Source organism: Asterias rubens, chromosome 4, assembly GCF_902459465.1.
Source record: "Asterias rubens chromosome 4, eAstRub1.3, whole genome shotgun sequence".
NCBI classification, from domain to species: Eukaryota; Metazoa; Echinodermata; class Asteroidea; order Forcipulatida; family Asteriidae; genus Asterias; species Asterias rubens.
The window spans coordinates 17,628,587-17,646,373 of record NC_047065.1 but is presented as its reverse complement, the minus strand read 5'-3'; the positions used below and the strand labels follow the sequence as shown (position 1 = coordinate 17,646,373).

The 17,787-nt window shown below is 36.6% G+C and overlaps 2 protein-coding genes across 3 annotated transcripts; one reads left to right on the top strand and one right to left on the bottom strand.

Moving 5' to 3' along the window:
• Nucleotides 1-20: 20 nt before the first annotated feature.
• Nucleotides 21-5,498, top strand: LOC117289067 (flap endonuclease 1-like). Its single transcript, XM_033770000.1, has 11 exons — nucleotides 21-166; nucleotides 553-655; nucleotides 937-996; nucleotides 1,115-1,331; nucleotides 1,566-1,702; nucleotides 1,963-2,029; nucleotides 2,163-2,294; nucleotides 2,572-2,658; nucleotides 3,876-3,940; nucleotides 4,124-4,241; nucleotides 4,665-5,498. Exons 1-11 carry the CDS (start codon nucleotides 85-87, stop codon nucleotides 4,734-4,736), a joined length of 1,140 nt encoding a protein of 379 aa, XP_033625891.1. The 5' UTR covers nucleotides 21-84; the 3' UTR covers nucleotides 4,737-5,498.
• Nucleotides 5,499-6,439: 941 nt separating this feature from the next.
• Nucleotides 6,440-17,719, bottom strand: LOC117289756 (leucine-rich repeat-containing protein 69-like). Of its 2 annotated transcripts, XR_004518975.1 has the most exons (9): nucleotides 17,543-17,719; nucleotides 14,849-14,975; nucleotides 14,609-14,681; nucleotides 11,508-11,775; nucleotides 10,991-11,092; nucleotides 10,798-10,838; nucleotides 7,184-7,322; nucleotides 6,830-7,038; nucleotides 6,440-6,690 (listed from the first exon to the last, which is right to left on the bottom strand). XR_004518975.1 is itself a non-coding variant. In XM_033771022.1 (8 exons), the coding sequence occupies exons 1-8, from the start codon at nucleotides 17,717-17,719 to the stop codon at nucleotides 6,928-6,930; spliced, it is 1,038 nt and encodes a 345-aa protein (XP_033626913.1). In that variant the 3' UTR covers nucleotides 6,440-6,927. The 2 variants fall into 2 exon arrangements, 1 of the variants encoding a protein (XP_033626913.1); XM_033771022.1 differs by having other exon boundaries at nucleotides 6,440-7,038.
• Between the last annotated feature and the right edge of the window lie 68 nt (nucleotides 17,720-17,787).

The following is a 17,787-nucleotide window of genomic DNA, read 5'->3' as shown; positions in this document are numbered from 1 at the left end:
CGCCCTAATTATAATAGTGGCGCGCTATACGGTGGTAGGTCGTCAATCTTCCTCATATTGATTGCTAGATACAAACTAAACAAGATGGGAATTCACAATTTAGCTCGACTGATTGCTGACAATGCTCCACTGGCTATGAAAGATAATGAAATCAAAAATTATTTTGGTAAGTAACTGTAGCTTGTAAGTAAAGTAGCTTGTGTAGAATAGAACTTTGTTCTGTAGATCACACACACACCACAGTGACACCATCATACCATGACACATGATACCCCTGCCCTACACTACAGTACATCATGTCCACACAAGTCACATCCAGTCCATGGTCACAGTGTATGATTGTGTTTACTGTTTTAGCCAGAGCAGAGGGGACACCCAGCTTTAAAATTTTCAGCAAATTTGGATTTTGGACACCTGGCGGATGGCTATTTAATAAAACCTTGTTTTTATTTTGTCAATGTCTAATTCGACTACCATAATTATTATTAATTTGTACAAAAATTGTTGCCTTTTAGTGTTTACTAACTAATTAAGTTTGTTTTCATAACATAGGTCGTAAAATAGCCATCGATGCGTCTATGTGCATCTACCAGTTTCTCATAGCAGTACGACAAGATGGTTCTCAACTAACCAATGAGGATGGAGAAACTACAAGGTGATCAAATGTTCAACAAAATCTCCTCAAACTGAAGAAATTATGTCAGTATTTACTTTGTATTGACAATTACCATTGGGCTGAAAACTTCAAGGAAAATATTCCCATTGCAACTGCCACTTTTTCACCTGTTATAAGTGTAAAACAATCTTATTTGGGTAAATAATTGGTACAATTGTTTGTGGTACGCCATGACGCTGGCACATCACAGTTCCTGTTTCCTCTCAGTTTCTCATTTAAGATTAAAATTTATGACTTTTTTTTCTTTTATTGTTTTGCAGCCATCTGATGGGTATGTTCTATCGCACGATCCGCATGGTGGAAAATGGTATCAAACCAGTGTAAGTTGATTCTGAAGTTGAGCTGTTTATGTTTAGAGCATTCTCTAATGAGTAAGTCATCTGGTACAAATTGTTTTCTGTTATTTTACTTTTGAAAACATTTGTTTTTACGTTTTAGGTACGTCTTTGATGGCAAACCACCAGACATGAAATCTGGTGAGTTGGACAAACGTAAGGAGAGACGACAGGAAGCTGAAAAGGAACTAGAAAAGGCCAAAGAACTTGGCGACAGCGAGAATGTTAATAAGTTTGAGAGACGACTTGTCAGAGTCACATCGCAACACAATGATGAATGTAAACAGCTGTTGAAGTTGATGGGAATTCCTAGTGTAACAGTTAGTATTGTCCTACATTTGCCTTACAAACAAAGCCTTTCCATTTTCTCAATAAGCTTTCTTTTTTCTAAGGTGAAGTGACCGTGCCCCCACCCCGATGGGAGTCTCTTGGCTTGACTGGAAGTTTAAGGAAAGGAAAAAACATGTCATTTTGTGACACATTGTCCAAAGAAGACCTGCCTGTGATTTTTGTATCTTCTATTCAAAGTGCCATTGATTCATTTTTATGTGCAGGCTCCAAGTGAAGCTGAAGCCCAGTGTGCTGCTCTTGTGAAAGCTGGAAAGGTTTACGCTGTCGGAACTGAAGATATGGATGCCCTGACGTTTGGAGGAACGGTTCTCTTAAGGCATCTTACATCAAGTGAAGCAAGGTAATGGTTGTCATTGAGAATATGTTAATCCTCATGTTTATAACTTCATTACAGTTTGGTCTGAATACATGTAGTAATTTATTAATTTCTTCCATGTTGTTAAACCTAATGTTTTTTACAGCCAACAACTTCATCAAAAGAAGTAACAAACATTTGCATTTGTAATTGTCTATTATTTTTGGTGTTCTAGAAGGCTGGACGACTGAATGTTTTCAGACTTTCAATCAATTCATTTACATTGTTGTCTTTTAATTTTGTAGGAAGTTACCTGTCCAGGAATTTAATCTCCCAAGGGTTCTGAGTGGACTTGATCTCTCACATAATGAGGTAATTAATGAAATCAAAATGTCTGTAGTTACAATAAATAAAATTACATGCTTTTTCTATAGGAGAAACAGTTGCAAATGAGACAATGATATTAATTTGCATTGTTTGAATTCTCTGCATTCTTTGTCCACAGTTTGTTGATCTATGTATTTTGATGGGTTGTGATTATTGTGGAAGCATCAGAGGAATTGGACCAAAGAGAGCCATTGATCTCATTCAGAAACATAAATCCATCGATGAAATCCTCAAAAATATTGACACAAAGGTAAAGTATTAGATTCATTCCTTATCCTGTTATCACATTTTTAAAGGTTTTATCAAAATTTGCCCAAGTATTCATCCATTTCACTTTTAATTTTAGCTAAATAACTCTACAGTGTTCAGGTTAAAGTTTGGTAGTTCAATAATACATTTTTTACAATTATGTCCATGCCATCTTTTCATAACTGTAATATTTTGTTAGTGCATAAAAACTCTATAAATTTAAAGATGTTTGTTCAAATAACTTGGAACCAAATTAATTTTATTTAATTTTCATGTAGAAACATCAACCACCAGAAGACTGGCTGTACAAAGAAGCAAGAGAATTATTCCTTAAGCCTGAAGTTACACCAGGAGAAGACGTTGATGTAAGAAATTATTATTAAATGACCAATTCAAATATTCTGCGAAAAACGCATTACAGGGAGTTTTTCATGATTTGGTTGTAGTATTGGCTCTTGTTATAAAGATCATTGTTATAAAGAGGTTCTTTTTATAAAGAGAACATTCAGAAGTCCTGAATTTCATTTCTGCTTCATGTTTCTTTGTTTTGCTGTCCTCTTATAACAACGCTCCTTTTATCAAGTAGACCCTCGTTATAAAGTAGACCCTCGTTATAAAGATCATTGTTATAAAGAGGTTCTGCTTATAAAGAGAACATTCTGAAGTCCTGAATTTCATTTCTGCTTCATGTTTCTTTGTTTTGCTGTCCTCTTATAACAACGCTCCTTTTATCAAGTAGACCCTCGTTATAAAGTAGACCCTGTATTATTGGCTCTCGTTATAAAGATCATTGTTATAAAGAGGTTCTGCTTATAAAGAGAACATTCTGAAGTCCTGAATTTCATTTCTGCTTTGTGTTTCTTTGTTTTGTTGTCCTCTTAAAACAACGCTCCTTTTGAGAAAGTAGACCCTCGTTATAAAGTAGACCCTCGTTATAAAGATCATTGTTATAAAGAGGTTCTGCTTATAAAGAGAACATTCTGAAGTCCTGAATTTCATTTCTGCTTTGTGTTTCTTTGTTTTGTTGTCCTCTTAAAACAACGCTCCTTTTGATAAAGTAGACCCTCGTTATAAAGTAGACCCTCGTTATAAAGATCATTGTTATAAAGAGGTTCTGCTTATAAAGAGAACATTCTGAAGTCCTGAATTTCATTTCTGCTTTGCGTTTCTTTGTTTTGTTGTCCTCTTAAAACAACGCTCCTTTTGATAAAGTAGACCCTCGTTATAAAGTAGACCCTCGTTATAAAGATCATTGTTATAAAGAGGTTCTGCTTATAAAGAGAACATTCTGAAGTCCTGAATTTCATTTCTGCTTTGCGTTTCTTTGTTTTGCTGTCCTTTAAAACCAACGTTCCTGTTATAAAGAACACCCTCGTTATGAAGATCACAGTTAATAGAGAGGTTCTGCTTATAAAGAAGTCCTGATTTTCATTTCTGCTTCGTGTTTCTTTGTTTTGGTGTCCTTTTAAAACAACATTCCTGTTATAAAGAGAGAGGTCATTTGGCAAGTCATAGCTTTTTTGTTATAAAGAGAGTCAACTGTATCGTGAAACTAATGGAAATATTTTGTAATGGGTTTCAGCTAAAATGGACTGAGCCAGATGAAGATGAACTTGTCAAGTTTATGTGCGATCAGAAAGGATTCAGGTAAGAGATATTCTTACAGTCCAATAAATTGAGAATAAATCATTGCAATCAAATACATTAACAATAAAAGAGCAAAGATCTTTGGCTCCTTGAATCACAAGCTTCATAAAATAATGGGTTTATTGCACTTGTACAATAAACAGTCATTGAATTGAGCTTTGTTTAAATCTCTGTTCCTTAAAGTGAGGATCGTATCCGTAATGGTATCAAGAAACTGATGAAAGGAAGGCAGGGATCCACACAGGGAAGATTAGATAGCTTCTTTAAGGTTCTTGCCCCAACAGGTCCTACTAAGAGAAAGGTCAGTGGTTTATTCCAGAATATTAATTATTAATTAATATAATGCAAATAAAGCAAGATGGTATTTAACTGCAGTCTATGTCTTGGATATTATTGTCTTAGACATGCAGTAATTTTCCTTGGTTAATTTGATTAATTTGTTGTTTAACAATAATAGTCTAGTTGTCATACCATTGTTTATACTTGGCTTAAAAGAGTTCACTGCGCAGAACACATCAAAAACTGATGGCCTTGGACATAATCAACGTGTACTAGGTCAAAGTTCAACATGCATTTTCCTTTTGAATGATTTTGTCTGTGGGTTGGTTAACTTGTGGTTTATCTTTGTTAGATATTCTGTTTTCTTTGTCACCCTTGGTTACAAAACAAAACTGTATTTTTTTGCCAAAGATTTGTAGTTTATTCTTCCTTATTTCCCTTTTAGTCCAATGATGCCAAAGGATCTCAGAAGAAAAAGGCCAAAACCGGAGGTAGTTCCTTCAAGAAACCACGATAAGAGATGGATGAAATGGATATTTTTAGCAAACTTTTACTGGCTTTGGTCTTAGGCATAAGGTTAAACATTTCCTTTCAAACTTGCAATTTTTTATAAAAAAGTTAGCATGGTTGCGTGAGGCTGATGCAAGATCAAATGATCAATAAATTAATGTCACTGATTGGTAGCTCAAAAGACATTCAGTACATGTAATACCTTGACAAGACATACATGTATATACCTCAAAGGCATTGTACATACATGTATATATGAATACAAGTACATGAAAGACTGTACATGTACAGCCTATAGGACACACCTCAATAACAGCTCAGTAATGCAGTTACAGGACATGTATCTGGAAGCGAGTAATTCATTTTGTTTATGCAAGGTAATTGACAAGATACTGCAACACATTTGCTCTGCACTGTATTTCAAATAACTTGTCCTAAAAATGTTACCAAATTACCAGTGTCAGTCAAATGATATGAAGTGATGATAGTATTTCTCACAATGTTTAATTATTGTACAACACTAGTACTAGTTACAAAAATGGGCTTTTTTGAAATCCAACATTGATGTCTGATGAATGCTTTTATATGGTTTGATAGTCTAACAACATTCACATGCATCTGTTTTTCAAATAAGTGCTATATATTGTATTATCAACTGCTTTAAATTCTATGTTACAAATATACAGTTCAATTTATGGAAAAGTTTCCGTATGGCGCCACCACTTTTTCATTCGATATGAAATAATATAGTATCTAATTTACCTCAATGAGATATCACTTTTTGTAAAAATGAGTGAAAAAGTGGTGGCGCCATACGGAAAGTTATCCCAATTTATTACAAATATTTACAAACTCAAACCTTGGAATAATTGTTTGATCAGCTAATGTAATGTACTCTCTTAATTCAACATTACAAACCATTTTGGACAAATTGTACTGTAAATTAAGTTTTTATATTTACAAACTGGTATAAAAACTCCTTTTCAGTGAGAAAAAGAAGAATGGTATTCAAAGTCAAATAGTATTTAAGATTCAAAATTATTTCTTAATTAGAATTGTGTCATTAATATTCACAATTTAAACTTAACATTCTCCATGTTGAAATGCCATGCTACATTTCTATAAGCTTGTATCAGACTCACTCTGATGAGAGTTTTAACAAGGTTCAAACATTTAAAATACAATCAGGAAGTTCAATTAGACTCGGCAGAATCCATCAAAGGGTCTTACATAATCCAATGGAGCAGAACACAGTACTGTGATGGCGAGGGGTGGGGCAGGCAGGAATGTAATGCCATGGAGAGGGTCGGGGTAGGTGAGACTAGTCGGTAATAGAAGGGGTTGGGCAACGGAAGGTCAAAGCTATTAGTAGTTGGTAGTGGGAGGGGTACAGCACGAGAGACTAGTTAAATACACTGATCACAATTGGTAATTGTCAAAGACCAGTCTTCTTACTTGATGTATCTCAACATAAGCATAAAAATAATAACAAACCTGTGAAAATTTGAGCTCAATTGGTTGTCGAAGTTGCGAGATAATAATGGAAGAAAAAACACCCTTGTCACACGAGTGTGTTACAGATGCTTGATTTCGAGACCTCAACATCTCTTTCTGAGGTCTCAAAATCAAATTCGTGGAAAATTACTTCTTTCTCGAAAACTATGTGACTTCAGAGGGAGCCGTTTCTCACAATGTTTCGTACTATCAACAGCTCCCCATTACTTTTTACCAAGTAAGGTTTTATGATAATCATTATTTTGAGTAATTACCAATAGTGTCAGTGGAAGAGGGAACTTGATGCTGTTCATGGGAATGCAAGCCCATAGAATTCTATGATGGAGAGGGTTGGGAGAGGATAGACTTGTCAGAGGCGGGGTAGTAGGAGGGTGGGGCACAAGTGATACGAGTCGGAGGGTGCGGGAAGTGGGAGAGGTTGATGCTGTTCATGGGAATGCAATAACCTAGAATTCTATGATAGAGAGGGTTGGGAGAGGATAGACTTGTCAGAGGCGGGGTAGTAGGAGGGTGGGGCACAAGTGATACGAGTCGGAGGGTGCGGGAAGTGGGAGAGGTTGATGCTGTTCATGGGAATGCAATAACCTAGAATTCCATGAAGAGGGTCAGGGCAGGGCAGGAGAGGGTCAGGGCAGGCTGGTGAGACTAGTTGGAGGGTAGGGCTAGTGGAAACTTGGTGCTGTTCAAGGGAATGCAATCCCATAGAATTCATGCCCAGGTGTATTGAAGCATTTGTATGAGCAAAGCAACGCACGGACTGGAATGCGGCCTGGGGAATTACTCAACTTTAGGTCCTGAAGATTATGCAAAGAAAAACAAAAAAAACTTCATTTAAATACTAACAACCAAATGCAAAAAAAGAATTAATATTTGTTATGTTTAATATGAACACAAGGTTGTCTTAAACTATTGCCTAGAACCCAGCAAGGTAATACTTACTTTATGCCCATCAACAAAGCGTACACACTCCAGCCAAGTATTGAGAAATGAAGAGCCACACAGTGCACACTTGCTTGCTTGTGCTAACATATCTCGGATGTTGGGATAGTGACGAATTGCTCTGCGCATATAAGACCATCTGATGGGAGAAAATAGCAATCAAATTAAATGATGGCTTTAAAATATGTCAATTAAGACAAGTGTTTTTTAGAATTTGTTTTATATTTAGATCCTTACCAAAGCTGTCTTAAACAGCTACCTGAGCGGAATGTTTTCAACAGAAATTGTATTTTTACTTGTTTATAATGCACTTGTTCACCATTTTAATGTAATTTTGATATGTGTACACTTCTGAACTTTTCGTAATTATGGAGGTTAAAAATCAGGCCCCTACCTAAAGGTTTTTTGAAAAACTAAAAACACTTCTGCCGTTGAGAGCGGGCGTCAAAGGACAATGCCGCTGACGTCATTTGTGGGAGTTTGCTTTGTTATACATCCACGCTGCAACAAAGCTGCTTTATCTACTTATGACGTTTTGAGAGTGATTACGTAACGGGGCTTTTCGCAAATCTCGCTGAAAAGCTCTGGACAAGGGCATACAAAATGATTGTTTTTTTACACAATTGAAACCTATTTATAATCATATGACTCGTTTTCCTTATTCATCGAAAACATTTTAAGTGGAATTCAGCAAAGTTCACGACTTGACATTTTCGTTCAAGCAGGTCTTTAATGTTTTTCTTCAATAAATAAGTATCTTTAGAATGCACTATTGTACTATTATGTGTTATCCTATGCTACCTATACACAAGCTGAGTGAAGAAATGTGTTATCCTATGCTACCTACACACAAGCTGAGTGAAGAAATGTGTAATCCTAAGCTACCTACACACAAGCTGAGTCAAGAAATGTGTTATCCTATGCTACCTACACACAAGCTGAGTCAAGAAATGTGTTATCCTATGCTACCTACACACAAGCTGACTCAAGAAATGTGTTATCCTAAGCTACCTACACACAAGCTGAGTCAAGAAATGTGTTATCCTATGCTACCTACACACAAGCTGAGTCAAGAAATGTGTTATCCTATGCTACCTACACACAAGCTGAGTCAAGAAATGTGTAATCCTAAGCTACCTACACACAAGCTGAGTCAAGAAATGTGTTATCCTATGCTACCTACACACAAGCTGAGTCAAGAAATGTGTTATCCTATGCTACCTACACACAAGCTGAGTCAAGAAATGTGTTATCCTATGCTACCTACACACAAGCTGAGTCAAGAAATGTGTTATCCTAAGCTACCTACACACAAGCTGAGTCAAGAAATGTGTTATCCTAAGCTACCTACACACAAGCTGAGTCAAGAAATGTGTTATCCTAAGCTACCTACACACAAGCTGAGTCAAGAAATGTGTTATCCTATGCTACCTACACACAAGCTGACTCAAGAAATGTGTTATCCTATGCTACCTACACACAAGCTGAGTCAAGAAATGTGTTATCCTATGCTACCTACACACAAGCTGACCCAAGAAATGTGTTATCCTATGCTACCTACACACAAGCTGACTCAAGAAATGTGTTATCCTAAGCTACCTACACACAAGCTGAGTCAAGAAATGTGTTATCCTATGCTACCTACACACAAGCTGAGTGAAGAAATGTGTTATCCTATGCTACCTACACACAAGCTGACTCAAGAAATGTGTTATCCTATGCTACCTACACACAAGCTGAGTCAAGAAATGTGGTATCCTATGCTACCTACACACAAGCTGAGTCAAGAAATGTGTTATCCTATGCTACCTACACACAAGCTGAGTGAAGAAATGTGTTATCCTATGCTACCTACACACAAGCTGAGTGAAGAAATGTGTTATCCTATGCTACCTACACACAAGCTGAATCAAGAAATGTGCCTTTTTTAATACAGTCAGTTTCAAGAATCAGTTGTAATTGTCTTGATAAGATGGGTTAACTTGTAAAATCTCAACAACCCCAGACTAAGAGCACAGGCAACTACCTCCTTCCAACACTACTACATAACATTCTGAAATGTAAGTGTGACAGTTGTGGGTTGTTTCAGCAATTAAACATCAGCCCCCCCAAAAAAATATAAAAAAAATAAATAAATAAATAAATAAATAAATAAATAAATAAATAAACAAATAAATAAAATACAGATACATGTGTTTGGCTGTTCATGGGTACTCGAGTGTGAGCAATCTGCCCAATCAAGACATTTGACTATAGTTGGTCATGATTAAACAATGTAGAATAGTCAGTTATCTAAAGTGAAAATATTCAACATGAATGATTATTTAGCATGACAATTCATCTGTGCTGGTAATTTGATACAATTTTCTGTTTAAACTTTTGTTCACAACACTGAAATCCAGGGTCATCCTGCTGATATAGCCTGGAGTTTCGGTCGAGGTTAGGAAATATTTCCAGTATTATGATCAAAGTTAAACAGGAAATTGAATGAATGTTTCTAGACTCAAAAGTACAGGTAGAAAGAAAAAAAAGATGTGTGGTAAAATCATCACTAATTCTAAGAAAAGATTGTGCATCATGAAGTATTTGATGAGTGCCGTTGCGCTCAGTGCAGAAATGTGATGTCCATTGAGTCCATCCAAACTTACGCTGGGTTTTCCTCATAGAATACTTTGTCCCCATATTTCACCATCTTACGTCTTTAGGAAATGTTTGAAGTGGAAGCATGCAAAGTATTTAGATAAGCAAGTATATCAAGTTATCAGTAAGATATTTCAAAACAAAAAATATTTGCAGTAATAACATTTTATGGAATTATTTGAAGAACACAAGATTTAGGTTAACAGAACAAAACAGATTTGAAATCGTTAAAAACAAGATTAAAACATTAATTTTACTATCTAGCAAAGGTAAGGGTTTTAGCGATGTTTTCACAATGATAAAAACCATATGATAATGTCACAGTTGTGTGGAGTACCAACCACTCTGGCAAATGAAGCAAGGTGTTATAAGAAATAGTTAACAGAGACTAAAATCAGCTTGTTAAATTAATCCAGCAACAACAGAAACAAACATCAGCTTGTTAAAAAAAAAACTCAACAAATTAATACTAAAACATTATTGAGGTTAACATAGACTAAAATTAACTTGTAAAAAGCAACAACAACATATTGATATTAAAACCTTATGGGCTTAACAGAAGCAAACATTAGATTGTAAAAAGCAAACAGCAACAAATTAAAACCTTTTGAGGTTAACAGAAACACAAATCAGTTTGTAAAGAGCAACAACACATTAATTCTAACTCGCAAACATTCTAAATAGCAAAGGTATGAGACCTGGAGATAGTTAAGTATTTCAATCATAAAAAAAACACTTGTTCCTTGACCCCCTCATTCTTGCTTTCCCAAATGACGCTTTAAATAAAATGACTGATTGGTTTGATACATTAAACACTGAGCCCCCTCCCACTCACCCATTTATGTTTGTTGCCACCGTTCGACTGTCACCAAATGAAGATGTCTGGTTATGCCAGTGTTTGGATGCAAGCTCAAGAATTAAAGGAGTGAACTGATATTCTTAAATAAAGATGCAGTTATTCATTGACATCTTACCTGTCTTTAAGTTCTTTCATGATGTACCGTGCACTGATTTCCTGAAAAACAGCAGATTAGGATAAATTAGTTCTAAAATTAATCTACCCTTTTCAAGTTTTAAAGAACACTTTGCCAGAAGAAACATATTTTTGACAACTTTACTCTCATCATTATTATAACAAAAACGATTCTACTGTATGTTCAAGAATACCTTTAAAGTGAGAATCTCTTCTTCTTGTATAGAATGTACTGGTAATGCATCTAGCAATGGATTCTCTTCACTATACAGCTCCTTTAATGGAAGTTTATGCATCTATCAAGGAGAAACGAAAAGTAGCCTCACGTTAGACTGGAGTGGAAAGTTATATGCAGGGAAGGGATTATTAACAAAATATTGAGGGGTTTCTTTAATTAATCAAAAGAAAAAGGTACCTTCGTCAAATATACCAATATTGCAAACATCAAAAAAGTTTACAGATATCACAGGCATGCTGTCAAGAGTCTGTATTCTTTTACCGACTGTCATCTTATTTTGGGTTTTGAAAATATTGACTTTCTTTCATTCGTGGACACATTGACCCATTTAATGTCAACTTTGAATCATCTGAAATTGAAAAGGAAAACAAAAAACCAGGGTATACCGGTAGCTGAAATGTAAAAAAGATAGAAAAATTGCCGTAAAAACAAATTTTTAATGAACAAAAGATCCTAGAATAATCCTGACTTACTTCAGTAGGAAATATCCTGATCTCATTTGCAGCTACATCAACAATCTCAAGATGGATTAACTTCCCTAATCCTTCTGGAAGCTCCTTGATCTTATTCTTCTGTATGTGTAACCGGCTAAGCTTGACAAGGAAACCAATCTCTAATGGCAGAGAAGTTAACTGGTTTCCTGCAGCATGGAACTCCGTCAGCTTACTAAGAGCACACATCTCAGATGGGAGGTTAGTTAACTGGTTGCCATCAAGGCTAAGGTATTGCAGACTTACTAACCTGAATGAAGATTTAGAAAGCTATAAATCTTTAAAGATCAAATATTCTGCAAAACAATTCTTATCAATGGCAGAAATTATTCTATTAAATAATCTGTTTTCAAACTGCTTTCCAACCAAAATCACTAACATCTAATTTGGTTGAAATGAAATTGTTTAAAGGCCCAACATTTGAACCCTAGCAGAGTAAGACTTTGAGAAAGGCACAAGGGCATCAACACTTATTGCTGCATGTTTGTTATTTTACAAACCAACAAAATCAATGCACATTTGAGTACTTAGCTACTGTATCTTGATTTAACACTCTTGTTTTAAATCAACTGTGTTTGCATCTAAAGACTAATTTATTGTAATCGTTCACCACTGACTGGGCTTGGAGGTGAATGTTTTACTCATGCAGAATAATGTTGATAATAAACAGTACAGAACTGTTCATTGTTGTTGCTTTTATGCACTAGGAATGACATGTTCTCCAATCTGAAGCTGTCGTGAGGAGGGTTACATTATCGCAAATATCCCTAGAACTATTCAATGTTGTTGCTTTTATGCACTAGGAATGACATGTTCTCCAATCTGAAGCTGTCATGAGGAGGGTTACATTATCGCAAATATCCCTAGAACTGTTCATTGTTGTTGCTTTTATGCACTAGGAATGACATGTTCTCCAATCTGAAGCTGTCTGGAGGAGGGTTACATTATCGCAAATATCCCTAGAACTGTTCATTGTTGTTGCTTTTATGCACTAGGAATGACATGTTCTCCAATCTGAAGCTGTCGGGGGGAGGGTTACATTATCGCAAATATCCCTAGAACTATTCATTGTTGTTGCTTTTATGCACTAGGTATGACATGTTCTCCAATCTGAAGCTGTCGTGAGGAGGGTTACATTATCGCAAATATCCCTAGAACTATTCATTGTTGTTGCTTTTATGCACTAGGAATGACATGTTCTCCAATCTGAAGCTGTCATGAGGAGGGTTACATTATCGCAAATATCCCTAGAACTATTCATTGTTGTTGCTTTTATGCACTAGGAATGACATGTTCTCCAATCTGAAGCTGTCGGGGGGAGGGTTACATTATCGCAAATATCCCTAGAACTATTCATTGTTGTTGCTTTTATGCACTAGGAATGACATGTTCTCCAATCTGAAGCTGTCTGGAGGAGGGTTACATTATTGCAAATATCCCTAGAACTGTTCATTGTTGTTGCTTTTATGCACTAGGAATGACATGTTCTCCAATCTGAAGCTGTCTGGAGGAGGGTTACATTATTGCAAATATCCCTAGAACTGTTCATTGTTGTTGCTTTTATGCACTAGGAATGACATGTTCTCCAATCTGAAGCTGTCATGAGGAGGGTTACATTATTGCAAATATCCCTAGAACTGTTCATTGTTGTTGCTTTTATGCAATAGGAATGACATGTTCTCCAATCTGAAGCTGTCTGGAGGAGGGTTACATTATTGCAAATATCCCTAGAACTGTTCATTGTTGTTGCTTTTATGCACTAGGAATGACATGTTCTCCAATCTGAAGCTGTCTGGAGGAGGGTTACATTATCGCAAATATCCCTAGAACTGTTCATTGTTGTTGCTTTAATGCACTAGGAATGACATGTTCTCCAATCTGAAGCTGTCTGGAGGAGGGTTACATTATTGCAAATATCCCTAGAACTGTTCATTGTTGTTGCTTTTATGCACTAGGAATGACATGTTCTCCAATCTGAAGCTGTCTGGAGGAGGGTTACATTATCGCAAATATCCCTAGAACTGTTCATTGTTGTTACTTTTATGCACTAGGAATGACACGTTCTCCAATCTGAAGCTGTCTGGAGGAGGGTTACATTATTGCAAATATCCCTAGAACTGTTCATTGTTGTTGCTTTTATGCACTAGGAATGACTTGTTCTCCAATCTGAAGCTGTCTGGAGGAGGGTTACATTATCGCAAATATCCCTAGAACTGTTCATTGTTGTTGCTTTTATGCACTAGGAATGACTTGTTCTCCAATCTGAAGCTGTCTGGAGGAGGGTTACATTATTGCAAATATCCCTAGAACTGTTCATTGTTGTTGTTTTTATGCACTAGGAATGACATGTTCTCCAATCTGAAGCTGTCTGGAGGAGGGTTACATTATTGCAAATATCCCTAGAACTATTCATTGTTGTTGCTTTTATGCACTAGGAATGACATGTTCTCCAATCTGAAGCTGTCTGGAGGAGGGTTACATTATTGCAAATATCCCTAGAACTGTTCATTGTTGTTGCTTTTATGCACAAGGAACGACATGTCTCCAATCTGAAGCTGTTTGGAGGAGGGTTACATTATCGCAAATATCCCTAGAACTGTTCATTGTTGTTGCTTTTATGCACTAGGAATGACATGTTCTCCAATCTGAAGCTGTCGTGAGGAGGGTTACATTATCGCAAATATCCCTAGAACTGTTCATTGTTGTTGCTTTTATGCAATAGGAATGACTTGTTCTCCAATCTGAAGCTGTCTGGAGGAGGGTTACATTATCGCAAATATCCCTAGAACTGTTCATTGTTGTTGCTTTTATGCACGAGGAATGACATGTTCTCCAATCTGAAGCTGTCTGGAGGAGGGTTACATTATTGCAAATATCCCTAGAACTGTTCATTGTTGTTGTTTTTATGCACTAGGAATGACATGTTCTCCAATCTGAAGCTGTCTGGAGGAGGGTTACATTATTGCAAATATCCCTAGAACTGTTCATTGTTGTTGCTTTTATGCACTAGGAATGACATGTTCTCCAATCTGAAGCTGTCTGGAGGAGGGTTACATTATTGCAAATATCCCTCAAGCACTTACCTGTTGATTGCCGAAGGAACTGTTTTTATTTGATTGTTGTTCAAGTTCAAGAAGGTCAAATTTCTGAGGTCACCTGTAAGATTTTGAGAAAATTATTAAAATTTAACTGGCCAATTGTTTGCATGTTTTAAAAATATCTAAGCAATAAAACCAAAAACCTTGTTATCAAAATAACAATGTATTTTGTTTTATTGATTAGGAAAAATAATGAAATATAAAAAACAGAAAAGGAATACTGACCTAAAATCTTGGCATCTATAGATTTGATCTGGTTGCCAAATAAATGCAGTTTCTCAAGTGAGTGAAGTGTGGCAAGATGTTCTGGAAGTTCCTCAAAGCAGTTATTTCCAAGATTCAAAACAGTCAACTAGAGTTTATCAAGAAAGAATATCTATTATACAAGATAACACTCTTAGTTAGATAATTTTGACATTCAACATTTACACATTTGAACTACTTAGTAGTACTACTAGCCTTGATTTAACGGATGTGCAATAGCTTTTTCTTGCTTTTTCAACCATCTTTAACCCCAACAACCCGAATACTATTTAGGCCTATGCAATTTAACCCAGACATGACTATAATACAACGCACTCCCTCAGAGCTACAATCATGGCCAAAATGCTTGGGCCACCCATTCCTAATGTTATATAAAACACTTCCCTGTGCACTTCCCATTCACATTAAAACATTTGTCCCCCGCCCCCCTGCTCAATGTTGACTGTAACTCAGAACACAATCGGCAATTGGAACCAACATTGAAAGGGGGCAGGGGGGCCCAATGAGATATGGCCGAGATTGTAGCTTTGGATGCTATTTAAATCAAAAACCACTGGAACTGCTATTGCTACTAGTGCTAGCACCTGAAATTGAAAAATCAAATCAAACAGGAGAGACTGAGGGGGTGTAAAATTATACTGTAGTGTGTGTGTGTGCATAGAGAGAAAAAGGACCGGGGAGGAGTAAGAACTGCAACGACAACTTTTAAGACCTTCAATGGCCCTTTGTGCACACTGATCGCCACCGCGAAACTTCACTGGTAATCGGGAAACTTACCAAAATTGCTGTAGCGATACCGAGAACTGGAGTAAATAATTGCCAAACACATGGATAACACCGCATGCGCAGTAGCTCACAGTAGGCCATACTCGATCATGGTAACATCCAACGTATGCGCATAGAAAAGTCAAATCAAATGGTGTTTTCGGCAAAATAATTGGCAAATTTTAAGAAATTTAGGCATATTTCTTCAAAACCGCGCGATAAACCTACAAAGCTATATAGTATGAATATTTCATATTTTGCGATAATCAATATTCCTAGAGGTTTTGAGTGTCGTGAAATAGCTTAAATTGAACATCAGAAATACGTGCAAATAGTGAGACATGTCACAAAGATGGCCCAAAACGGCCAGTTGTGCAATGATCACGCAAAAAAAAACAGTATTTTTTTCCCCTTTTTGCCTCAGCCAGTGCTCGGGCAATCTTTTCAAAGAACTGTAGTCAGGTTTGGTAGGCTAATCAATATGTTTAGTGTGGTGCATACTGCAATTGATCCTTAGGCCTAATTGTTGACTGCAGTCGTAACAGCTTTCGGTGGCAATCATTGTCCGGTTCATGTCCCTACTCCTTCACGGTCCTTTCTCTATGGTCTATGTGACTCAACAATGGGTGTCACTATTTACCGGAAAACACCAGAAAATACCGGAAAACTACCGGAAAACACCGGAAAACTACCGGAAAACTACCGGAAAACTACCGGAAAACACCAGAAAATACCGGAGAACACCGGAAAACTACCGGAAAACACCAGAAATTACCGGAAAATACCGGAAAACTACCGGGAAATACCTGAATAACAGCGCCGAAACAGCCAGCGGGCGTAGCCAAACACAGGAATACGTATACGAAGAACTGAGGAATAATTAAACTTATCACAGTCCTTCTATTAGATGACAAAGATCTACTTGGATGTTATATAAAACAAATAATGAATGTTTTTCATTCGTGCAATGGTGCGAAAATGTTCATTCGTTGAAAGCTGGAATGTTCCATTCAACTCGGCTCCGCCGAGTTGAATAGAACATTCCATCTTTCAACTCATGAACATATTCGCACCATTGCACTCATAAACATTCATTATGTGTATACTATTTTCCTTAGTTCTTCGTATACGTATTCCTGTGTTTAGCTAGCTACGCCCGCTGGCTGCTCTGTCGTGTTTCGGCGCTGTTATTCAGGTATTTTCTGGTGTTTTTTTTTGTATTTTCCGGTTATAATCTGGTGTTTTCCAGTAGTTTTCTGGTGTTTTCCGGTATTTTCCGGTAATTTCTGGTGTTTTCCGGTAGTTTCCTGGTGTTTTCCGGTATTTTCCGGTGTTTTCCGGTAGTTTCCGGTAGTTTTCCGGTGTTTTCCGGTAGTTTTCCGGTGTTTTCCGGTATTTTCTGGTGTTTTCCGGTAAATAGTGACACCGCTCAACAATTGTCATGACTGCTGACTGTGTGTGTGTGACTGTGTGACTGTGACCGAGTCGCACCACTTTACCACTAATTTTTACAAAAAGGGATATCTCATTGAGGTAAAATAATGAATAGGGTAGATGGCCTTAGCTTTCGATCCAATCGAGGTAAAATATATATAAAAAGTATATTATTTCATATCGAATGAATAAGTGTTGGCGCCATAAATATTAAAACCATACCATACCATGGAGTAACCATGTGTCTATGGAAACTTTTCCAAACAAACTGAGATTTTTAATGTTGCTTTTAAAATTTAATTTAGCTCAAAATATAATGTGGTTTTCTATTAGGATTTTCACAAGAAAACAACATTTCAACTCTGTTGTGATACAAGGAAATTTGTCGTTTTAAGCGCCCTCATGCGATAAAATATCAAATCTGATAATTAAATTAGATTTTGGTTAAGTTTTTACCTTTACTAAACCGCTTATTTCTCGCGGAAGATCACGTAATTTATTATTTTTCAGCTGGAAGTTGGTCACACAGGAAAGCCTCCCAATTGCTTTTGGTACTTGATTCAAATTTTTACTCGACAAATTGAGGTTTTTTGGCTGTCCTTTTAGAGCTCGGAGAAGCAAAGTATCTGCCATTTTTGTTTTTAGAAATGTTGGTTGCTATAAACGTAGTCAGATCCTTTCCACAACAACACATTACGTAG